The sequence below is a fragment of the Lissotriton vulgaris genome, unplaced genomic scaffold, assembly GCF_964263255.1.
Source record: "Lissotriton vulgaris unplaced genomic scaffold, aLisVul1.2 SCAFFOLD_360, whole genome shotgun sequence".
Classification (NCBI taxonomy): Eukaryota; Metazoa; Chordata; class Amphibia; order Caudata; family Salamandridae; genus Lissotriton; species Lissotriton vulgaris.
The window spans coordinates 67,672-94,142 of NW_028249489.1; the positions used below are offsets into that span (position 1 = coordinate 67,672).

At 44.0% G+C, this 26,471-nt stretch overlaps 1 protein-coding gene across 1 annotated transcript in view; it reads right to left on the reverse strand.

The window, feature by feature from the left end:
- LOC147663560 (serine/threonine-protein kinase Nek6-like) overlaps positions 1-26,471 on the reverse strand; it is a gene marked incomplete at its 3' end in the record, with an annotated part of 502,329 nt that overhangs the window by 63,377 nt on the left and 412,481 nt on the right. The window contains exon 5 of the mRNA XM_086950359.1: positions 25,835-25,897. Coding sequence (XP_086806485.1) covers positions 25,835-25,897 — 63 coding nt within the window. The remainder of the gene's footprint in view (positions 1-25,834; positions 25,898-26,471) is intronic.

Here is a 26,471-nt window from a genome sequence, read left to right on the forward strand (position 1 = left end):
GTAAACAAAGCAGCTGGTTTTGAAGGTGATGCAGGACGACAGGTGGAGAAAGGGGAGGTCCATGGGCTGGGGTTGATGTGATCATATTCCTTCAGGCCCTGGATGAAGCATGCTGCGGCATGCAGGATGTAGGTACCTGTATATGGAGCCTGGGAGGTTGGGGCAATGCTACCATCCAGATGAGAGCATGAGGGCTTGCTTCAGCAGAACTGTAATCACTTTTTCAGTGGAACAGTTTCTCTTTCTTCAGCAGAGAAAGCTGGTACCAGGTTGTGTTTGCTTTCTATGTAATGTATTCTTTAAAGAAGAATCGAGTGTGACTCCAGGCACTTTGCAATTGGGTAAAACACGGGGTTCGAAGTTGTTAACCCCTTCGCCGCGGGGCTAATTCCCCTGCGGCGGGGGGGCAATGCACGGCGCCGTGGTGCTCTAGTCACGCTGCACATGGCGCTGTGCTCATGACGGGCTGAGCTCGTCATGACCACGCCTGTTTCTTAGAACGCTCAGCACAGCAGGGGAATTATCCTCGCGTGGGAGTGCCGCGGCGATCATGACGAGTTCAGCTCATCATGAGCACAGCGCCACTGTGCCTCATGACGAGCTGAGCCTTTCAAGTAGAGTTGTGTATAATCAGCCAACGGGTGAATGTAGGTGCTGTTATGAGTGAGTGTATCATCAAGGACATGGCTTGACAGTCTAGGGCTTTCAATGGACAAACTATTACATGTTGTGTGCTGTATTTGTAGCCACCTTCCACTGAACTAATTACCTAATAGAAACCATTTATAAGTTAAACTGCAAGACTTGAAGCAATGTTTGATGACACAAAGTTACGTGGCCACACAAGAACATGAGGGTGCCTTCCACTTGAGCGAGCCAGAAGATCTCACTTGCCAAATTCATACCTTGAAGGCATGACCTTTGCCCTGCAAGTGCATTTATCTTACTCACAAGACAGACTGTGGTCCATTTCCTTCTCTTCTGTCCACTGTGGGCAGGCTTTTACAAAATCCAACATGAGCCAGTCTTTATGACAAATAGCATAAGAATTTGGAATATAGCTCACCTCCTTCTTTAGAAGATAATGGAAAGAGGCTCTCCATTAAAGGCCGCATAGGGTCTTTGAAGGGCTTCAGTAATTCAAAAGAATTACTACTAAATAATAAGCTGATAATGGTTTTATCCAAAGGTATGGTATGTTTATTATTATTTTTTACTGCTTTTTATTATATTTTATGAATCTTGAATTCTATGTTTAATGCTATGGCTACCAGCAGCAAAGTTCTTTAATGTGGTTTACTCCACCACAGCTTGTTGATTAACCCCTTGCGTGCTCAAGACTAGCTCAGTTCGTCATGAGCACAGAGCCACCGTGCAGCGTGACGAGGCGAGCTCGTCACGAGCACCTTGGCGCTGCGCACACTCTTACCCCCCCCCACCCCCCTCCCCAGCGCCGCGGGGGAATTAGCCCCGCGGTGAAGGTGTTATTCAAAGATGTGGGTCCTGGTATGAGCAGGCTACAGGAGTCATCTAAAGCGCTTTTGGTTGGATGGAAAAACTTACAACGATCTAAATGTAAGTTTATTTCCCAAAAACTAGGGATGGAGTCTGGAAATGAAAAATGACCTTGACATTTTCAGTTTAGGAAAGGAGATGCATAAAAGCTCCACAGAGGCCTAAACCTTGGAATCTCCACGTGCCACAGAAACATTAACTAGACGCTCCATCCATGTTGACTGACTTAAGATAATTTATAGGTTTCTATTTGATGAACAACGTGGAGACAAGAGATTTGTCTCGGATAATCATGTTATGTTTAGATAAAATCTCTTGAATTACAAAGAAATTGCTTCAGAGACACTGGTTAGATCCTGAAGAACGTATCTGAAAATTACTGAATTGTGGTGATAACTTAAAATACAAGCTTTTAGAAATATTATACTATCTAAGAAGAATCTAACAAACATTTATTATAATGCAGACTAACCATGCATCTCACATTTAATGCGTGCAGACATTGGAAGCAATTCAAGGATTTTATAAGCGGGGAAGAGGAAGGCAAGACCCATTTAATTGAGGTGACAATATTTTTTTTCATTTTTTGGTCACATTTTAATGAGTGGCTATTTCTCCTTCTCAATCTGCAGTGGTCCGCTCTGATGGTTAATTTATCAACGTGACAGGCATTATGCAAATTGTGCTGCTTAATATATGTGCAGCTTATAACTAACCTAAAATGATATTAGAATGCTCTTCGGTCACTGTCAAAGAATTGACTACTCGGCGCGACCCCAGAAAAAGTTTGCAACATTCGCCTGGTGAGTGTTTCGCAAAGTATATTTATATGATATTTTCTATTTTGGTGGGAGAGCGGCAGAAAGTTTAGTTGGTGCTTCAGTGACTTCCCACCAAGGGATTAAAAGATTTTCCCTTAATTCTATTGCCTGAGCTTCTTTATCACACAAAATGGATTAGTCTGATAGGATTAATGATCTTGCAGAGTGTGGATGCAAAGTGCTTCGTCTTGTGGATTATTTACTTTACATATTGATATCAATAATAAGCTACAGAACAACAACATGGCCGTGGCTTTTTCATTTCACCTGTGCACAAACTGGTGGAAGAAAGCGCCTGTGCAATCCTCGTGTAAATGAAGGCATCAAGAGGGAAAGTCATTTACAGTAGAAACACGAAGGAAAACTATCATTTTTATTGCCAAAAAAGATCAGAATAGGCGAGCTGTGTTACATAGTGAGGACCACCCCCGAATCCCCTGTTGCTACCTTCACCAGATTTAAGCTATACTATTTCAATTCCTGCCAGCCACTCCCCTTCCACCTACACCCTCCACCCATTCCTCTATTGCTCCCCCACCCTCATGATCCTTTAGAAAAAATATTTCCTTTTTTTTGAAAGCACAGAAGCTGCCATTTTTTTGGGGCCTGGTCCACATTTTAAAAAGCGCATTTGTGCAAGTCATTTCTTACTTTTTTTTAATCTACCAATCCAAATGGTGCCTGCCATGTTGGATCTGTAAATATAGTAATAAAATGGAGCCCGTGTCATTCTGTAGGTGTGTGCATGCATAGTGACAAATGTGTGCATAGTTCATCACTAATGCAACGGCCACAGAATGGCACGGCAGAGTCATCACATCTTTTTATTTTTGGGTTATGCACAGCATCAGCAAAAAGCATTAAGCCAAAAGTTCTAAAAGGCAAGACCCTGGTTTCGCGACTGTTTGTTTTAAACAGTAGCACACGTCATCCATTTCCAGCTCCTGCACAACACCTATGAATAGGAGAAAAAAAACACTCCTACGGATCCAGGCAGGACACAAGCTGGTGGGCCTGGAGGGGTACGGATTTCTCCCTATTTTAACCCCTTCGCCGCAGCATGAATTTCGCCGTGGCGCAAATTTTGCCGTGGCGCAGGGGGATGTGGGGGGGGGGGAGGGGGAGCGCGGCGCTGCTGTGCTTGTGACGGAACCACGCCATCATGGGTCATGGGCGGTGTGTGCTCATGACGGTGTGGTTCCGTCACGGCCCCGCTCGCTCATTATTTCGCCCGCACAGGCGGGGAATTAATACCGTGTGGGAGGAGCAGTAGGCGCATGACGGAACCACGCCGTCATGAGCACACGCGCCCGTGCGTGGTTCTGTCATGAGCACGCAAGGGGTTAAGATCCGGGTCTCTGTTTCCCTTACCAAGCCTGAGAACTGTTGCACGTGCCCCCCGCCCCCCCCCCCCACTACAGCCGCTTACGTTTATAAACACTAAGGGGCATACTTGCTAAAGGTTCATACAACGCAGTGCAGCAAGCAAAATTGCTGTACTGCGTTGCCTGTACGGCAGAGAACTGAACAGCGCCATACCTACTAGGATATGACATTCCTCAATTAAGAATTGTCGCAATTAGGGCTGCTTAGCGCCAATGCAGGCACCTTTGCACACTGGTGCAAGGATGCTTGTGTTACACGCAAGATCGTTTTTGGGCAGGAAGGAAGAAAACTGCACAAAACCAATCCTATTTGTAAGCATGATGCAGAATATATCGCACATAGAAAGAAGTAACAAGAGAAACAGACATATTTCTTGTTAAACCACGGTTGGGTGTTCTACCATCTTTAGACAATCCCAAGATTACTATTTCAGTCCATCTGGGATTGCATCAAATTCCAAGGGCGGATGCAAGAAACACTCATGCTACACCCGTGGAATGTTGTAACGCAACGCAAGCTGCTGCGTTGTATTATAATTCTTTACAAAGTCACGAAATGTGGCGCAAATCGCCCCTTGTGTGGCGTGTTAAATCTTACTAAAGCTTGCATTGCCTTGTGTGATGCAAGGACAACACACATACTTAGTGAATCTGGGCTACTGTGGGTGTAACCTGGCCTTAGGGTATGTTTGGATCCTCCCACTGGCAACATACTCTTTATTTGACAAAGAGTCCCTGCAGGGGGTTATCTTTGAATCTCTTATATGAGAAATGAAAGAAACCTTCACACAATTAACCCTTCCATTGCCGAATGAAGTGTAAATATGCAGGGCAATAAGCTGGCACAGAACACCAGCCTAACAAAAACACCAAGTTTAAATTAGTGTCTCTTTTAGTAATTTCTCAGCTCAATTTAACATAGATAGAAAATCTACATGTGATTTTCAAAATGTAACACAAACCAAAAAATGTTTTAATCACATGTACAGCTAAGTTACCTTGGTGTCTGTGGTAAATAAGCCTGCTCAATTGTAAGGGAGGGACATTATAAAGGTATGACAAAATCAACCGTTACATCTCCTGTGAACTTAAAAATACTATTTAGCACCCACTCTTTTTATTGGGACTTGTGCTTTGAAAATGTGGAAGAAGGGCACAGACAGTAGTATTTTATTTGTCGACAGTTATGCAATTTGGTTGGGTTTGGAGTCCCGGTTGTGAACAAGACTTGTAGTTCCCGAGGAAACAATTTGGCTACTGCATCAACTCTTCATCACGGCTTATAGCAAGATCCGTCTGAACCAATTCCCATGCTATATTCAAAACCTGTGGTTCTAGTTTTAGGGCTCAATTTAATTTCTTTGAGGCATGTCGCCAATCTTTTGAGGCACACAATCCCTCGCAACGCGCCGCGGCACTAGAATCAAAAGACCAAATCTGGATGTATCTGCTCCCGCAAGAAGGCTCCTCTGTAAATCGCTTAAATGCCCTGCAGTTATTTATGGAGCCGCGAGAAGAACCAGCAGGGGAGCCATCAATTAAAAAGCCATGAGCTGCAGTATTGATTTGCCAAGTTATTAGCTATGCGGCACCGACTGGAGTAAATTTTAGATGCTGACACTGACAGACTCACCGAAGTTGGCCTCTTAAACTCCTCCCTCATCTGAAAACAAGACCAGGAGACTATCTGGCTGCAACCCCCTGAGAGGGAAGAACGCCCCTGCAGCCGCAACAAATTATCAATTATGCTGACCCGCGTGATGTCTTGAAAGAGCTTCTGAAGCTGACACTAAAAACCATGGCTTCTGCTAGTTCTGAAATGTTCTACAAAAAGCTGATTCATGAAAATGGAGGTGAGATCCGTCATATTTTGTCAAATAGTTTGCAAGAAGCAGGCCAATCGACAGGGCTAGCGAATGCGTCGCTGGTGTTTTCAAAGACCAGTTGACTCAGCAAATTGACTCCTTGCCTTATTATAAGCTCTGGATGGGGTTGCACGGTACGAGTTATCTTTCACAGTGTACATCGTGTTTTTTGCAGCTTGAACCTTGATGTGTGACTTGAAACTCGCGATTGCTAAAAATATTCACGCGATTCCAGACAGTCCTGTTTACATTTAACAACTTTTCCTTGTAGATAAAGCAACTGATATCAATGCAGAAACATCCTATATTTAGTAAATATACACAACAATCATTGTCTTCTGAAAGCTGTCAGGCAACTGCGGAAGTGTTCAGTAGGAGTTTATTTGGAATACAGCATGGAGAACCAGCCCTCAAGCGTAATTCATCATCATAATCCTCAGCAACTCGACGGTCCAGGCCACACTGGCCCCCCACATTCCATGCTCCAACCCACGTAACATAGAATACAACTATCTTGCCCCTTCGTAATGGAATAAGCATATCAAGGTGCCTGAACCAGAACTAAAGAAAGAATGGGAACAAGAAAAAATAAACATATATATATATTTTAAACACTTACTCAAAAAACAGCAAAGAATATGTGGTGGCCTTCTCCATGAATAGGTACAAAGAGAAAACAAGTTGAGGAATTTTCATGCAAGTTCATAGTCATTTATCCTCCAAGGAAGTCGCCTAACCCTGTTCGACTCATTCCTTTCATCACCCTTTACACTACCCTGATGTCCAGCAATTTCACTTCTCTCTTCTTCTATTCTGCCTCTCCCCACTAACAGAAGTCAAGGGACAATCAGGTCCCTTCGCCACTTTCCTGATGTTCCACACATTACCATCAGACAACCTGACAATGAAATGAGCCGCCCTTTTCACTTGCAAAGGACAGGAAAAGCAAGACTTTCCCTTCTCCACATATCATCCCACTTAGACTCTCACCCTATCACCCTCATGCAGTTGACAGTCAGTTTTCTGGCCAAACTGAGTAGCAGTATTCAACATTCAACCTGGCCTCAACCCAGAACAATACTCCCTGCCTCTCACCCATTTATATGGAGTTTCTTTCTCCCGTGCTACTATTTGGAGTTGTTCTATACGCCCATATTCATCTCTTCAGCGCAGTGCGCCTTCCGTTTCTCTATAATAATGAAGACACAGCAGCATTTTTGTTTGTCCACCTTCGGCCTCTATGACTTACTGTGCTTCTCCTATAAGGCTGTCTGTCCTAGGACAGTGAGTACTCCTGGAACCACTGCCACTGTCTAAATTTATCCAATTCGGTCTGTGCAACCTTTAAAGTCCTTCTGCACCCCTGCCTCGGATTTCACCAACGTAACGACTGAGCAAATTTGCGTTTCTTATCAACACAAGACTCATTCCAGCACAACTCTCATCATTGCCTGAGCTACCCTTGTCATTATTTTACTAGCGCCTATGCGAAGATGCACTGTTCACCGTTACTCACATTGATTGGTCCTAGCTGCTTCTGATTTACAAACGTTGAATGACAGAGTACTTACTAACCTTGACTATCCAAGCAGGCTTGAACGAGGCTCAGATGCAGCGGGCCAGCTAGTGTTTGGGATCACAAAATGATATGGCCTCCTCTCTGCTAATGACTTGCTGTTGCACCTTGCAGGTTCTGACTAGTACTCCTTCCCTTATGCCCTTATGTGTAAGGCAAAATTTGGGTCTCTGCATCCTAAAGTGACTTTTCCACTCCAGCAGCTGTTGCCAGAAACACATACCACCTTCAGGGTCGCTCCGCGGGTGAAGAAAACATGGCTTTTCTATTTAAGCAGTTAGTCCCCAGAGTACTTTTTCCTAGTCGCACGTGTTTCCTCTAGTCCTAGATGTCCATTAAGAAGATCCTAAAACATTACAGTTGGCCAAGGCTTGTGTCTCTTTATCTTCGTCATGTCTACAAACAGTCTTTTTGCACTCCTCCCAACAGAGTTGGCAGTAATGCAAGTGAAGAGGAGTCAAAAGTTGATCTCTAAACATTAACTGCATTTAAATTCAATTTGACAATACGTCTTTCTATTTAAGTTGTATTTATTGACTGATCATGCTGCCTCGTTGCCACGTTGGGGAAAATACCAGTGAAACAAGATTGCTACACGGAAGCAGTGCACAATAAAGTTGTAAGTGTAGATAACAGCCGGGTTCTGATCTTTTTGTCTCTACACCGTGTTAGTCCTTTTTTATCATTTCCAAATGGTGATTTTCAGATGCAGGTTCTCAGTCCCAAATCCTTGAAGCGTGGAACATGGGAATATCCACATCCATGAACTAATATTCTGCCGAGTGTGTAGGCGGTTTGTTTGGGGTGGATGAGCAAAGGTTGTGGACCATACTGGAATGGAAGCCTACCCTTCATCAGTTCCCTGATGTAAGTGCTAGACAGACGGCCGATACATATCACTGCTTAATATAATGAACACCTTCCTCACACAAGACATCTTCTGATTCACCCTAAAACATGACCAAACCGCAGTCTTAAAAAAAAGCAAAATCTCTAAAGTCAACTAAACCACTGACCAATCATCCAAGACAAAAGTAATTAAGGTTACCTAGTCCAGTGCACCGAGTTCTCTACGGTGATAGTTGCCTCCCTATCATGAAACAATGTAAAATTATTACTTGAAGCTAAAAAAAATCTAAAAGTAAAGTTTTTTTTTCTACAGACTTCTTCCTACAAGTTGTAGATTAGGAAAGATTTGTAAACTAGCAATGCATAGAAAAAGGAATCTCATTTGTGGTTAGGATATATCCTAACATTTTTTAAATTAATAATCCTGGCTACTTAGACTTTTACCCAAATTCTTTCTCTCAGAAGTCAATTGACAATAGCCATTCTCATTTAAACATTGACATAATGCTCCGCCTTTCAAGACACCGTAACCTTAATCTCAGTTTTAAAATACCCTTCTAATTATCAGTTTGGAAATTAGTATGGCAAAATCTATTTTTAAATATTTTATAGTTAATTTTGTACATTTAAATTATGAGCTCCTACACATGACACCATATGTTTGTAAAAAATTATGAGCAACAAAAATTGTGTTTTGAGTATAGTGTATTGTGCCTCTTAAACCTTCAGTTAATACGGACCAATCATCTATCACAAATTCAAGTGAAAACAATTTTAAATCATTCAAAAGATTGCTACCACATGACTCAAAATCAGACCAATCTGATTACATGAGCATAACACAGACTGTCGTCCCCCCTCAAGCACTGAGGCCACCAGCATCTCGCCAAGGAATATACATTCCTATGTGAAGACTAGGTTGACTACGACCTCCATGTCATTCTTCACCTATTGGCAGCTTTCAACATTGCTGAATGCAAAACCCTCAACAATCCACAATAGCCCTAAATGCACATGATTCTCACCACATTCAAACATATAGACAATCTTTAGTTCTCCATAATACCATCCACGCACGAATGTCCAGCACCTAGCCGAAGCTTAACCCTACAACAGATGAGTTCACCCTCGTCAACACGGGCACCAAACATGACTAAATTCAGGTGTGACTTCCCAACATGAAAGCGCAAGGGTTCTCTACACTAGTTAGGAATCAGAATTTAAGCACAACTGTCCTAAGCAAAGCCTTATACCTCTTGTACTTGGATGGTGGCAATATCCCAATTCCTGGAAACCATAATCCCACAGATACCCCAGTGAATTGCTTCCATCATGATTCATAAAAGGGCTAAATAAATTCCGGCACATCTGTCCTATCCTGAAATAAAGGATTAATTGTTGGCATCACCTTCATTACCAGGTGCATACTTATAAAGACATAAGGAACAGCACACCACTCTGTCTGACAGCGAATCACACATAGCCAGGACATCACGAACTAGAAGATAAGTGACAGAAAATAGAATATCCAAATCAAGCCATCTTCACCTTCCCACCAAAAATGAGGAAAAATCTTCCTGTCCACATCAGGCTCACACCTACAATACTACAATTCAGGAAAGAGCCAAATATGTTTTTATTAAGCCAATGTGTCCCCCATTTCTGACAAGAATTCCATCTCTTCTATCCCCAGCCTTCCATCCTGGTCCTCTCAGAAGAGATCCACACTTTTTACCAGAGTTTTGTACACAATCTTGCATTGTCTCAATTGCTTTGACTACACATTAGACAACTGAGCTCCACTTTACTTCATGCTATAATAATGCCTTCACCTATATACGCAAATGGATTAAAATCCGGTGTGTTGAATGATGTCGTAGAGCTGGGATTACAGAATTAAAGTAATTAAACGGCAGCTGAGGTGAGTTGCAGAATTCAGAGATCTCACTAGTGTCACAAGTGTACAAGTGATAACGTGCAGGCCCCTAGGTGGAACAGAAATAACACCAGGGTGATTCCAATGCATTGCATGGTAGCATCATGGAGAACATCCACCTGATTAGACGATCCAGGCTGGAGCCAGGGCACCTTCATTTGTCATTCCCTAGTGGTAGCATCATTGGTAGGACTCCCTGGCTGAAAACCTTCGGTGTAAGAGGCGGAGCAGGATATGTTTGGAAGGAAGCTTTGAGAGGTGACAATACTCATTAACCACCTCTCATTGCAATGCATAAAAGGAGATTCAAAAGGGGCGCGTCATATAAGGGCAGATGATGGCCAAAGTGAAGAGCAGATGAACACTTACAGAGGAGACGAACGGGTCAAAGATAGATCCACAAATTAGCATGGCAATACAGGGAACATGTTTCAATTAGAGTGGGAGGGATTAAGTAAGTCAATTTTTTGCCAAAATCAATGTCATCAATGCTTAAAACAACTCTAAAACTGTACAAAGTTGTTTCAACCTGTTTTCTTTTTCATCTGAAATTGCAGACTATGACATCGATTGGGCCAAACATAAAACATATATAGTAATCATCTGAAATTAAGTGGGAGTGGACGAAAGAAGGCGATTCCTTCAATCCACCAATGACAGAAGCTGGAGGAGTCCATGACAGGGAGGCTCTGTGGAAGATTTTTGAAGATGGTAGCTATGCGGAGCAAAATACTGAACCTCGAGCCGACACAGGATCCAACCATAGATTAGTTCTGCAAATTGTGGCATATGGAGGGCGAAAAATAAACATGCTCGCAGTACTTCTAGCTGGCTGAGATGCTGCTGTGAAATTGGGATATGTAGTTTGTGGAACATACTACATTCCTGATTTATTTAACCCATTGATCTCTTACGCACACTTTTACATGAAGAAAAATGGCGGCACTGGTGAATGTGCATGTTCAACTTAAAAACGCGAACAATGTAGCACTTATGTTTTCATATGGTGGAAACACGTGTTACTGTTAAAAACTCAACCCAATTTAATATAGTTAGCGCACAGTAAAAAAATAATAAATATTCGGAACACAGCAGTTGATATCCGCCTGCTGGTCCCAAATTTGAAGATGCTATGCTTTAAAGCAGTTACTACACCTGTACGCAAACGGTGCGGCAACAACTGCTGCGAGACGCGGAGCACACAATATAATAGGGAGGACTAAAGTGATGTACACAATATTGTTGGGGTGGGGATAAGTATTGAGTAGAAGCTTTTCTGTGGTACTAGACGGCTATCCTTCTCACAGCTCAGATTGTACCGCGTGCTCTGCCTGACATCAGGCTCCTCTGTGGCTTTCACAGAGACGGCTTTAAAAAGCCTCAGGCTGGCTCATGCACTGACTACTAATTGATCCTTTAGGTAGCCTTCTCTTCCCTGGTGCACTTCATTTCGGCGCACTTTAATTTTCTCAAGATTACACGTTGTGTTTTTTGCTATAAGAATTCCTCGCATGTTCATGCGGGTCTTTGTGGCATCATAAAAAACTAAATGCTCTGGTTTACTTGGGATATGGATTCTCGTCTAGTCCGTAGACTGTGGCGCCAGATCCTTTGTGGACCAGAGACAAAGGTGGATGCAATGATTCCACGGGTGACTGTCCGTTAGTTTTATCACACGACCACACGCTGTTGATGCTTGGATGTCAAGCTTCTGGATCTTTCCTGCCGTAGCTCATTTGTTGGGTGCCTTCGGTGGGTGAACTGAGATCTGATATCATGCCTGTTATTATGCAGTCTGCAGTTGTGACAACACAAATTTGGTGCAGAGTTTAATGACCACATCCCCATCAGAAGGGCACTATAAGGCGTGGGGCTGGAGAAGATGGTGCATGCAGTCACTAACCAGAGTAGACGTTTTTGCACCAAGATGGACTTTGTCCCGGGGTGGCTCAAACCTCATGAGACTGAAGCAACTTGAATGAAGGTCTCTGGGAAGGTTTACAGTCAAATGTAAAAGGATGTGCTTTGTAGGCATTTCTGCCATGACTGGGTCTAAACAATTCTCCATTCACTGGGTAGTACACAGAAGAATGGAGCCACTATCTTCTCAGACCATTCCTGGACCTTGAGGAAATATCTGATGAAATGAAGGGTTTGGCTAGAGTCATTGGGGAAAGAAGCCTGGTGGTCTCCTGATCACCACCTGAACCTACAGGCAGGAACCACTCCACAAGGGTCCTCTGCCAGGTTTCCCGTTTACTGCCTCAGGGAGAAAAGAATCAAGGAGAACGGCTGCATCAGCAAAGAAAATCCAGCAGACGCAATGGAGTGGGCTGCTCTGGATCCCGATGGAGCCCTGACTAAAGACAAATCTGTTGAGCTGATGCATCTGCAGATTTCTAGTTTGCACCACTCAGAACGTTTTCACCTGGTATTCCAGGCTGCCACGGGAGCACCAACAGCAGTGTTTTTAATGCCGTGGAGTCTGCATCATCTACAGCCTGGCTAAGCTGAAGAAAACAAGAACCCAAAAAGTCAACAAGTTCAAAAGAAGGGTGAAGTGAAGAGTAGCCTCCAGTACCAAAGCAAACTCGGCAGCGACAAAATCTGGCTTTAACATATTCAGAGTTCTTGACTTCCAAACTGAAGGCTTCCACACAGGCTTGAAGAGGAGGTATACAGCTTTGAGTGACCCATGCCAGTTTCAGCATCCCAAAGCATTTTCAGAAGCTGAAAAGTGACATAATGCCATTGTAGATGCCTTCAAATCGCATCTAGGCCCGAGCCTACCCTGTGCATTGACTTTGATTGACACACTTATGTTCCTTGAAACTTTCACTTCAAACATCCATATATATGGTTCCCCTAATCCATTTTCATAATTTTGTTCCATTTCAATTTATCTTAATTTCATTAAATTGGTTTGAAATGGTCATTGTAGTGTGTGTTCTTGAGGTTAAACTTTTTTGGTACTGCTTAAATTTAACATTACTTTCTCTGGGGAACTGTCTGTTGCTTGTACCACAGCTAAGAGGAGTTAAACACTTTATCTTTGAGCTGTGCTGTGAACTAATCAGTGTTTAATAAGATCTTGTAACAGTGGTTTCCCTTTTCTAAATGAATAACACAATTTCTGATACTAGGTTTCCGGTTTTTGTGTGTGAGAAAGTTATCAGATTGACAGAGATAGCAGTTTAACCAGTATCCAGTTAAACCTATGTGCGTTGGTAACACACCGGTTAGAGCTCTTTTCCAATTGAGATGATGTTGTCTAGAGAAGTTAGTTGTGCTGAACCTCACACACTGCAGGGGTGAAGGGTTAGGCATTATAAGAGGTTTGGGGCTGTCTGTCTGAGGAAATATAAATTTTATGGTCAAGTAATGTTCCCTACCGTGTACCCCACCGTCTCCATGTACCAGCTTAAAGTGCATGTAACTTCCCTCCTGTGCCAGCTATGAAGACGCAAATACATTTGCGTCCAACGTTAACATGTCCTCTTTCAGACCCACCCTGAATGGGTTGAATATTCCGTTTCCAAGTATGCTATGCCAACGTCTTTTTATGGTGTACTTTACATGTTTTTCAGCTCTGGCAAAGTAGGCCCTGAATTCTGCCATCGAGCCTCTTTCCTGCTTTCTGACTCCGAAAGCTTCAGCCCAGGCTGTCTCTGTACCCGTGACCTCTGCCTTACTCCCTGTGCGGCTCATGGCGCTTAGCTCAGCCTCTGCCTGCCAAGACTGACTTCAACCTTCGAATTATCTGTTCCGCTCCTCGAAAATGCATTCCTGCCTACTAGTTTAAGTAAACATCCCCCAGCTGCAGAGCAAAGGGCCCGGCCTCACTGTCTCCGTGCAAGTAATTCATAGCCTCTGTTACCATGGTAGGCCCATGCCCCTCGCATTCTCATGTAGACACTCAGGCGCTTATACACGCACTCACAGTCAGTATAGAATAGCTTCTGCCCCAGAGACCTTTCCCTCTAGATAGTATGGTTCCCAAACATCAGATATCAGATATGATAGAAGTACGAGTTGATCTGACATGCCAGACTTCTGTCTCTTTCCGCCAGTGTAAATGTCAAGTCCCCTGCACCCTTCAGTTGCACGTCAATCACACGTCATGCAGCTGCGCGCGCATCCATGCCTCAGATTTCTGCTGACATTACAAAATTCTGCTTTGTTGCCACCCACTTGTGACACCTACCTGTGACGTTTCTAGCACACACCTCTATGTTCACGCCTAGTTCACGCCTTCTAATTACGTATCACTACCACGTGGATGCTGTTATCTTGTTTCTCTCAGCTGTTACGCCTACTGTATTGGTTTCTATAATGCAACTTAAGTATATAAGCTATGTATTGTCAATAAAATATTGCTCTATCCCTTCTTGCACCCCAGTGGTGGCAGGAACAAGATATCCGGTCTTGACCATTCCTTTTTAAGGAATAAAACCCCTAAGAAACTCTAACACCACGGACTCTGCCTCTTTCTTTCAGATTGAGTTATTATTGATTAAGTACTTACCTGCATAGAAATTAGGACGGTAAATCAAATATTTACCACATTATTCTGGCGCCCGAACAGGGACCCCTCCCCCACCCCACGCGCCGGTTGGTGCGTTGCAAGCTCTGTCCCCTGCCATCAGTTAGACGGAAACTACGCGTACTGGCAGGATTTCCTGTATCTCCCTCTGGCCCACGGAGGTGACGAAGACTGCGATCAGCACCCAGACGAGGCGGTGAGGAGTGCGGAGGATCCCGACCAGAGCCTAGCCGAAAGAAGCAAGGTCCGAGGTGTCAAGAGGCCCACCAGTTTCCGAAGTATCCACGTGTCGAGTCGAGTCGAGTCCAGTCCGGTCCAGTCGAGTTTTCCGAGGCCTTCTGTTTCCGTGCTTCCCGGTGAGTACCATTGCTGGGACGTATCAAGACGGGTTTGGGTACACAAATTCGGTCTGCACTGTTTTAGACAGTGTATCTGTACTGTTAAGCAGTACATCAGTTATTCAAGTTCTTGCACTGTTCTTAGCAGTGTATCTGTGCTGTTTAGCAGTACATCCGGTATAGGGGGTAGTCATATATGTCTCAAATGTTTTTCATGTGATAAATGTCGTGGTATGAGTGACTGTTTTAATGTGCATTATTGTGTTCTTGTGTAACTAGCTGTATTCAGTATTAAGTAGCAAGGATTGAGCATTCAGTATTAAGTAAACAAGATGCCGTTTTTCAATAAGTTAAAACAGATAGGAACTAGGAAAGGGATACTAGAGGAAGAAATTCCTATCCCCCCTAGGGACACTCCTGGAAATTTCATGTACCATAAACATGGCTTAGATGCCATATTGTATCTAGATTTATGGGCCGATTATACTAAGCATCTAGACGAGAGACACAGATGGCCTGTTACCGGAACATGGGATGCCGAGTGCATCATGAAGGTAGAAGAAGCACTATGGAAAAAGAAAGCCAGACAATCTCAGAAAGACGCCATAGAATTTTGGCGTAAAGAATCACATAAGCGTGCTGAAAAAGCACTCCGTAGAGAAGACAGACTTAAAGAATCAGATAAAGCCCAAGAAAACGAATTAGTTACTGAAGGGATCCGAGTAAAATCAGAGCAAATAGACCGCGCACGAAACAATCTCGTAAATGGCATGTATCTCGTGGCCGAGGGTTCGCCTGAAGCCACTTCAGAAGTACCGAAAAATCTGCCGCCACCATTGGTTCCAACTAAAGTAAATCACAGGACTACTAAAGACATATTTCTGAATTCCTATCTGAACGATGTAGCACCGGCTTACACCAATCCACGTGCCCACGTCCCGCCTACTGACGGTGACGGGGGTGGCAACCCGCCTCCAGACCCTACCCCGCCATTACCGCAACAAGGTTTCCCCGTTCGACAGCCCATCGTTCCTCCACCTCCACCACTTCCCGCACCTAAAATTGATATACCGAAACCGCTTCTACCTGATCCTACTAAAAGGCAAGTTCAAGTACAGATACAGACTCCACAGAGAGATAATGTCCAAGCTTCCGCCTCAGGAGGTGCGACCGGGGGTTACCGGACCCCGCCACCAACACACAGATTACAGTTTAGGGATATGCAGAACCCTTTTACACTCCAATCACCCCGCCTCGACATACTCAAAGAACCGCTTTCAGTTTGCAGATATGATCCAGTACCCGGCAAAGACGATAGAATGATGATAGCATCACTACGCTTACGACATGCTACAGATTACCTACTGTTTTTCTCAGGAATGAAAGAGCACCTAGATAGAATATACCATTTTGTCCAGACTGGGGAAGACCCTGACAGTATTAAGGAGGCCATGGCGCATCAGAAAGTTGACACTCAAGCATATATACTACGTTTTTTTATAAACTGCTTAATAAGAGAACGAGACAGGCCTGAGACAGAACAAGATGAATTAGAAGCACTCAACAAGTGGGGTCAAAATATATCCGAAGGAAAACATGATAAAGGGGGTTGCATAGCCAGTATGTACAGGAAAATAAGAAAAGCAGTGATAGAAATACACGAAAAAGAGAAAGAAAAGGCCTCCTCCGAGGAGGAGGAAGAACCTGAAGAACAAGAAAAGACTACATACACGATAGCGTATGTAGGTAAGGGAACTTACCTTAGGAAAGGCATTCGTCCGGAAAGCAAGAGAGTTTTTCTCTCTGGCATAACAAAACCGAATTCTCCTGAACATCAGTTCCAAGAGACTGATAAAATGCTTCGAGAGCGAATGGTGTACCATGTACTCAATTCTATGGATGAACAAGAACTAGCCCGGTCAGCAGTATTATGGGCTGACAATCCGAACATATACAATGATGACACAGTAGCGCGGACATTTCTGAACCTCTCCCCAGACGAACAGAAATTAGCAGGTGTATACATGATTCAGCACCTCCTCACGTTATACAGAAACCAACATTCTGATCCAGGTCCCTTACACGATACATTAGAAGCACTACTCATGGACAGATGGAGAGGTCTAAGTACCAAATTAATACAAAGAATTCTAGAACAACGACATAGATACAACACTTTCTTAAGTGCCGAATATGTTTCCGCTCCGCCCCCAGAAAGAAAAATGTATCATATGGAGCGTCTGCATGGCATTGAAAGTCAGAACCCCTTACGAGAAGTACATCCAATTATGGGTACCGATAATAACCTGAAACGTGTGTATGTACACACACCTCTGACCAAGTTAGAACTATTGGAAATGAAGAAACTAGTACCCTGTCACGATAAAGACCCTGCAGGTTTTCACAGAGAACTAAAAGACATGTTACTGATGGGGGATTACACATATGAAGATATCATGAAAATGTTAAAAGTACTGCTGCCCACAGGCATCTACGAGAAACTCAAGGAAAGAGAATGGGAGGTAGGAGACAAAAAGATTGTATGGGCAGAAATAGAAGACGAGGAAAAACTTCGTACCCCAGGGCTAGGCCTTGGGGAGAAAACTAAAGCATTACCAGGTTTAATAGTACAGGTTCTGCCAAGATTACTGACAACTAGAAAGGAAGACTGGGACGCTATCTCAACCTGTAAACAGAAACACGATGAAGATACTAGTGACTTTTATTCAAGATTCGAGAAATGTTTCATTATTAATAGCGGTCTTAAACCAAGTAGCGAGTCGTACCCGCATCTTTTTGTATCGAAGTTAGTGGAGAATTCCCTGTTAGCAGTTAAAAACCGTGTATACAAGGTTGAGAGTACATGGCAAGCAAATACTCCATCACAGATGTTACAAATGTTACAATACCATCAGAACAGAATTAGAGAAGAACAGGATCATGAACAGAAACGTATGCAAGACACGAAAATGAAAATGTTAGTGGCCCAATCGGTTCCAGCGGACGGCCAGAGAAAGGGTACGACCCAGACAGGTCACGCCGCAGCTCCCGTTAAAGGGACATGCAACTATTGCAAGCAGCCAGGTCACTACGTACATGAATGTCCAGGTCTGAAACATAACATAGCAACAGGTAAAACTAAAGAAAGACCGCATCCACCAAGACAAGACCAGGTCCAGCAACAGACTTCACAGAATGTACAGCCCATGCAGAATACACAGCCTATGCATGCTTCATCTCATACAGCACAGACGGTAGCGGTACCACAGCCACAGCCCATTGCCGCGACTCAGCAAGTTTCACAACAGATGTACCAGTATGCCCAATCTGCCTACCCCGATTATCCACGATACACATGAAACAGCCTAGAGAGGGAGTTTGGCTTGCCTCTTATTGAGATTCCTGTAGATCAAGAGGGTCCTTATGTACACAGTCAAGTATTGGGAAAAGACAGAAAGTTTTTAATTGACACAGGGGCAAGCCGCACAACAATCAGCCATGACGAAGTCCCAGGGGCACCCCTCTCAGGCTCACAGAATGTTTCCCTTGGTTTTTCAGGACAGCCTATTGTAAATGAGGTATCAGAACCAGTTCCCTTGGCTGTGGGTCCGTTATCACGTGTTACAGACTTGTTACTTACGAAATCATGTCCAGAAAATCTGTTAGGTATAAAGACATTGAAGGCTCTAGGAGCTGTGATATGTTGTTCTCCGGAAGGAGTTAGACTTTTCTTGCGATATTTCAAGGGTCACTATGTATTACGAGAGTTTGATGTCAGATTGAAAAACGTACCGGATCACCTGTGGGCACAAGGCCCAACCGATGTAGGCTGCATGCACATTACACCATACCGTGTTACACTGAAATCAGGTGCTGTTTTACCGAGAATCAGACAATACAAGTTACCGCCCGATGCTGTAGTGGCTTTACTGGAAATCATTGAAGAGCTCATTGCCCAAGGAGTGGTCGTGGAGACCGACTCAAATATCTGTAATTCCCCTATCATTCCGATTCTTAAACGTACTGATCCCAATGCACCGCCAGTATATCGGCTGGTGATTGATTTACGAGAACTGAATAAATGTATCGTTCCACAGTATCCTGTGGTTCCCGATATCTCTTCCCTATTGACTGCTATTGATTCAGAAGCAACGTTCTTTACTGTAATTGATCTCAAGAACGCCTTCTTCAGTGTACCTATTGATCCAGAGAGCCAATATCTCTTCGGATTCAGTTTAAATGGACGAAGTTTCAAATTTTCACGCGCACCTCAAGGATTCACAGAAAGCCCCAGCATCTATAGTCAAGCACTGAAAAGACAACTAGATTGTATTCAAATGCCAGTTAACACCGCCTTACTGCAATACGTCGATGATCTGCTGATCACCGCACGAAGTGAACCCGAATGTGAACAAGCATCATTGACAGTTTTACACTTTCTGGCCGACAAGGGACACAAGGTGTCTCCTTCGAAGCTACAATTCTGTGTTCAGCAAGTTGTGTACTTGGGTCACTTGCTGTCCAAAGTGGGGAGACAGCTCACTCCTGATCGCATTCAGTTAATTGTAAATATGCCACAACCCCAGACACAAAAGGAAGTGCGGGCCTTTATAGGCCTCACCTCGTACTGCAGACAATGGATTCCTCAGTATGCATTTCTAGCTAAACCACTCATTCAGTTGACAACACAGGAGGCAGCGACTTCGACTGTCCTTCTTTGGACTCAAGAACACACACAAGCCTTTGAAGAATTAAAGAAAGCTTTATGCCAAGCACCAGTTTTAGCGACACCATGTTACAGCAAACCTTTTACACTTTTTGTTACAGAACGTGATGGTACAGCGTTGTCTGTCCTCACTCAAGATCAAGCAGGTTCACATAAGCCTTGCGCTTATTTTTCAAGTACATTGGATTCAGTAGCCCAGGCACTCCCTGCGTGCTTAAAGTCAGTAGCAGCAACAGCACTAGCAATCAGACAGAGCGACTCAATTGTTTTAGGACATCCATTAACAGTACAAGTTCCACATTCTGTAGAGGTTCTTTTAAACAGAACTCAGACTCAACACTTGACTATAGCACGACTGACAGGTTATGAATTAACACTATTCCAGCCACACATAGAAATCAGACGCTGCAGCATTCTGAACCCCGCTACATTGTTACCTTCGAGTATGACAGATCCAGCTCCGCATGATTGTATAGGGATCATTAATGCAGTAACCAAGCCTCGACGAGACTTAACAGATGTTCCATTGACAAATCCAGACCTGACACTTTATGTGGATGGTTCATGCATGAGAACAAGTACAGGAGAATTAGTGGCCGCATATGCAGTGACCACTGAAACTGCAGTTAAAGAAACATATCGTATTGACACACTGTCCGCTCAAGCGGCAGAGCTTATTGCTCTGACCCGAGCCTGTATACTAGCCAAGAACAGAAATGTTAACATATACACTGATTCCCGTTATGCGTTCGGAGTCGTACACGACTTCGGAATGTTGTGGCAAGAACGAGGTTTCTTGACCTCTCATGGTGCCAAGATTCAACACGGTCCCCTCATTCAAGCACTGTTAGAAGCAATACATCTGCCTTCAGGCATATCCGTCATGAAGTGTAAAGCACATACTAAAGTTACAGATTCTGTTTCCCAGGGTAACAACCTGGCAGACCAGACAGCGAAACATACAGCACTGACTCACACCCAGACAACTGACGTGACAAAGACAATAGTACCGACACATTGTATGACAGTCAGGGATCCCGCCCTAGATGTAATCGATATTCAGACACATGCTACTGCAGATGAAATAAAGAAATGGACCGAACTAGGAGGGATCCAGACAGATCAAGGTTGGATGACGAAGGGAAAATCTACATGGTTTCTCCCCGACTCTATGGTTCAAGTCATAATCAATACAGCACATAGTCCAGCACATCTAGGAGAGAAAGCGATGTTAGACAGTTTACAGAATCTCTGGTATAACAAACACTTACGAGCAGCAGCAAAACAGAAAGTGCGTACTTGCATGATCTGTTGTCAGTTCAATCCAGGTAAAAGCGTCCCTGTAGAGCAAGGTGGATTTAATCCTCCTGATCACCCTTTTGAAGTACTCCAGATGGATTATATCCAGATGGACCGTTGTCGAGGATTCAAATATGTCCTCGTAATTGTTTGTGCACTTTCCTGTTGGACCGAAGCATATCCAGTCCCAGATTACACTGCTCCGACCACTGCCAGGCAGCTGGTTCGAGAATTCTTCCCACGATACGGCTTGCCTCGTGTCGTGTACTCAGATAACGGACAGCCATTCTCATCCGAACTCATGAAACAGGTTTCCTTGCTGCTAGGATATCAGTGGAGATTCCATTGTGTCCGACATCCCGAAGCCGCTGGCCTTGTAGAGAGGCATAACCAGACATTAAAGACCCGTCTTGCTAAAGTTTGTAAAGAGAAAGGGGTCGACTGGATAGTCGCCCTGCCCGTTGCACTGTTCTATATGAGGATGGTCGCCCACTCGAGATCAGGATTATCACCGTATGAAGTGGTCTTTGGCAGACCACCGAATATGTGGGGGACGCCCATACCGAAGAAAATTACCGATGTTGATTGTAATATGCTGACAGATTACCTTGCCTCCTTGATGTCTGCACTCCAATCATGTCGTTCACAGGTTGCCGCAGCCTTCCCTGACAACACTGATGTAAAGCCGCATGATGTCCGTCCCGGCGACCTGGTCCTAATTAGGAACTTCGACAGGAAAAGTCCGCTGGAGCCCCGCTGGAAAGAGCCGAAGACCGTCCTTCTTACAACGCGGACCGCTATCAAAGTTGAAGGCAGAAAGGGGTGGATCCATACAAGCCATATAAAAAAGTGCAATGAACTGATGCCAGAAAAAGACTCGTCCACCCCTTCCAAAGACTGTATCGAACCTAGTGACTTTAAAGTTCCGAAACAAGAGAAAACTCCCCAAGAGGAGTACAGATTGAAACTTCGATCTAGCAAGTCAGACAGTTTAATTGTTTAAGTCCTCCCCTAGGTGAATCGGTTAAATAGTTTCTGACATGTATCCCCTAGATCGAGATAGAGAGAGAGAGAAACAACTCAAGAAACGTACATATTGCAAATCACTCCGCAGTCACTGTATAGTGACATTATTGATTATGTTTTTTCTAAGTCTTCTGATTATTGTTGCGAGTATATTGCTTCCTATATACTACCCTATTTTCAAGCGTGAACAATCTGCTTATAATGTCACTGCTGAACATTCTTTTAGTGAATTACCTCCCCACGAACTTTCTTACAGACTCGCGCTGCGCAACAACACATTCATTAGTATGTTACATCACTCCCATCAGACTAACAACGCTACAAACTGTTGGATATGTGGCCGACTCCCTCCCTATCAGAAATACAAGGGAGTTCTGCCCCTCTTTCCGTACCCGTTCACACACAATGGCTCCTGTGGTGCCTGGTTCAGAATAATTAATTCCTTAGATCCTGATATTGCTGTTTTTAAAGGGAGCTGGGTTTGGGGAAACTTGAACTTAGTTCTGCTTAATGCCTGTTATCCTGACAAGAAGGGACTTCCCATTAGAATAGGAACTGATCTAGAAAATGAAGTATATGGATTAGGTAATTATACAATTAACCTTATGATTCTTACTGTCGAATCCGAAGCTGCACCAGTTCTCCCTGCTATGTCAGTATTACCAGTCACTGGTGATTTATGTGTCAGTAAGAAGGGTTCAGTACACTTAGGTCATAGCAAATGTACTACTGTGGTCGAATTCAGTGACCAAGGCAAATCTTCCTTTAAAGCTACTCGTCATTCCTACTTTGTTTGTGGTCATACCGCATACATACGCTTACCTCCAGATTGGGATGGTACCTGTTATATTGCATTCCTTCTGCCCCCTGTTTTTCTAGCTCCTCCTGATTATCACAGAAATACAAATCTAGTAAAGAATAGACTCCGAAGAGATCTCCCGATTGTCGACTACACTGAAACGGCATGGGAGCAGTACACAGAGTTCAATAAAGGATTCTTTTTCTTCACAGGCCCCGTCCAAAATAGTAAACTAATACGCAGATTAACTAGAACACTTGAAGCAGTAGTGAATGAAACTGCCTCCGCCCTAGGTAACTTAACAGAGGAGCAGTCCACCATGCGGGTTGTTGTCCTTCAGAATCGTCTTGTTATTGACGTCATCTTGGCAGATAGAGGCGGAGCTTGTAAGGTCATCGGGTCAAGTTGCTGTGTTTTCATCCCAGAAAACGCGCCAACGGTATATCAAGCTATTACACGTCTTCATAAAATTGCAAATCAGATACATCAGAATCCAGGCTCCTGGACTTGGTCCGGTTGGTTCTGGACAACGTTAACCGCTTGGGGATGGAAGATCCTATCCTTCCTAGGCATTGCCCTTGTCCTAGTATTCAGTTGCTGCCTGTGCCTACAGTGTGGGCCAGCGATTTGTGGACTGTGTGCCACATCGTGCATTGAACATTCCAGTCTTATCTCAAAACATGAAAGAAAGAAAGATGAGCAAATGATGTTACAAGAACAGACTGATCGATTCATGAGGATCGATATATCATGAAGGGTCCATAGGGAACAAGGAGGGAATGAGGAAATATAAATGTTATGGTCAAGTAATGTTCCCTACCGTGTACCCCACCGTCTCCATGTACCAGCTTAAAGTGCATGTAACTTCCCTCCTGTGCCAGCTATGAAGACGCAAATACATTTGCGTCCAACGTTAACATGTCCTCTTTCAGACCCACCCTGAATGGGTTGAATATTCCGTTTCCAAGTATGCTATGCCAACGTCTTTTTATGGTGTACTTTACATGTTTTTCAGCTCTGGCAAAGTAGGCCCTGAATTCTGCCATCGAGCCTCTTTCCTGCTTTCTGACTCCGAAAGCTTCAGCCCAGGCTGTCTCTGTACCCGTGACCTCTGCCTTACTCCCTGTGCGGCTCATGGCGCTTAGCTCAGCCCTCTGCCTGCCAAGACTGACTTCAACCTTCGAATTATCTGTTCCGCTCCTCGAAAAGGCATTCCTGCCTACTAGTTTAAGTAAACATCCCCCAGCTGCAGAGCAAAGGGCCCGGCCTCACTGTCTCCGTGCAAGTAATTCATAGCCTCTGTTACCATGGTAAGCCCATGCCCCTCGCATTCTCATGTAGACACTCAGGCGCTTATACACGCACTCACAGTCAGTATAGAATAGCTTCTGCCCCAGAGACCTTTCCCTCTAGATAGTATGGTTCCCAAACATCAGATATCAGATATGATAGAAGTACGAGTTGATCTGACATGCCAGACTTCTGTCTCTTTCCGCCAGTGTAAATGTCAAGTCCCCTGCACCCTCCAGTTGCACGTCAATCACACGTCATGCAGCTGCGCGCGCATCCATGCCTCAGATTTCTGCTGACATTACAAAATTCTGCTTTGTTGCCACCCACTTGTGACACCTACCTGTGACGTTTCTAGCACACACCTCTATGTTCACGCCTAGTTCACGCCTTCTAATTACGTATCACTACCACGTGGATGCTGTTATCTTGTTTCTCTCAGCTGTTACGCCTACTGTATTGGTTTCTATAATGCAACTTAAGTATATAAGCTATGTATTGTCAATAAAATATTGCTCTATCCCTTCCTGCACCCCAGTGGTGGCAGGAACAAGATATCCGGTCTTGACCATTCCTTTTTAAGGAATAAAACCCCTAAGAAACTCTAACACCACGGACTCTGCCTCTTTCTTTCCGATTGAGTTATTATTGATTAAGTACTTACCTGCATAGAAATTAGGACGGTAAATCAAATATTTAGCACATGTCACCTAGAGAATGCAACTGGGGAAAACGTCTGTCATTATACCATAAGGAAAGCCGCATGATTTAGATTTCAGAGTAAGATATGTGGAGACAGTGAGATCTTCTGTATTGGTTAGAGGAATCTAGAATTTGAATTTGTTAATGTTGATACCTAAACCTGAAATCCCTCTTCAAGATGGAGAGCTCAGAAAGTATCAAGCACAAACAGGCTCAAATGTTTATTGGTGACTGGGAATCAAATTGAAAGAAAGGAGGTTTAACATATGTCTAGGCCCCACGAATCCCAGCTCTTATTTCTTGCACATGCCCTCTGGAATGTCGATGACTGTATAGGGTAGCAAAGGAGGATGCCGAAATTAAGCCACATTACCTCCCATGTAAACGTGGTAAGCTTTCGCTTCAGGGATGACTTAAGCTTGTTAAAAAGCAGACAAGAAAGTAGTTTGAAATTCGGGTGAAAATCAGACCTTTTGCAAAGGGACACCTTTTTAAGTGACTTGTTTAATCAGCCTGAATTAAAATAGGGCAACGCTATTCCTCGTGACACAAAGGGGCCTATACAATAAATAAGCAACATAGAGGCTACTATCACAAAGACAGTGGTGTCTCAAATGCAACCACTAATGGTCACCCACTGCTTCCCTCCACAGACACCCAACTGACCGCTTACCTAGATCTTCAGTGGTTCTGAAGTACCAATGCGATGTGGACAGGTGAACGGCATCCACAATGAACTTGACCGGCTCAACTTTCAGCAAAGCGCACATGTCTGCCACTGAGAACACTGGTAGGTGTTAGTGAGGTAGGAAGTGACTTTGTTCAAGCAGTAGGAGCGACCAGTCATGTCCATTCTATAATGGCCACCTGGCCTGATATAGGGATATGAGCAAGGGTCTCCTCGGGGGCCTTGCTCGTCGTTTTTCTCCTATCTGTTGCTATCAGGAGACAGGATAGCCCCTTGTGTGCGGACGGAAACATCCCACAATCTGTTACCTATCAGAAGGAGCAGGATGTAGGAGAAATAAAGGATGGTTCAAGCCACATACATTTGGATCTATTATATTCTCAGGATATTAGACAAATGATCACAGCCATGTTTTCCACAGCTCACTGACAACACAGCCTGTAAACAGACACCAAAACTAACAGTTAAAGCCTTACCTTTAAAAGATCAATTTCTTTAATGCAATCCTGCCTGGCCTTTGCATCCATCATTTCAAATATCTGAGAAATTGAATAAAATTAAAAAATTAAGTACATGTTAAGAAAGCCTTTCTTCTTTGAATATGTTTTACTCTTAACTGTGTTTCTGTTATTATCTGTTGTGTCTATTGGAAATATGGACATCCTGTTCATTTCTTTACATCTTTCGAGGCTTAGGCTCAAGGACGTGTGCAAGGGAACGCTGACACTATCTGACAAGGCTAAAATTATGGGGTCTGAAGAAGCTTACTGGGTGAACTGTCTGCTGGTGGAAGAGCCTAGGGGAGGAAAAGCCCTGTCTGCTGGTGGAAGAGCCTAGGGGAGGAAAAGCCCTGTCTGCTGGTGGAAGAGCCTAGGGGAGGAAAAGCCCTGTCTGCTGGTGGAAGAGCCTAGGGGAGGAAAAGCCCTGTCTGCTGGTGGAAGAGCCTAGGGGAGGAAAAGCACTGTCTGCTGGTGGAAAAGCCTAGGGGAGGAAAAGCCCTGTCTGCGGGTGGAAGAGCCTAGGGGAGGAAAAGCACTGTCTGCTGGTGGAAGAGCCTAGGGGAGGAAGAGCCCTGTCTGCTGGTGGAAGAACCTGGAGGGGAAGAGCCCTGTC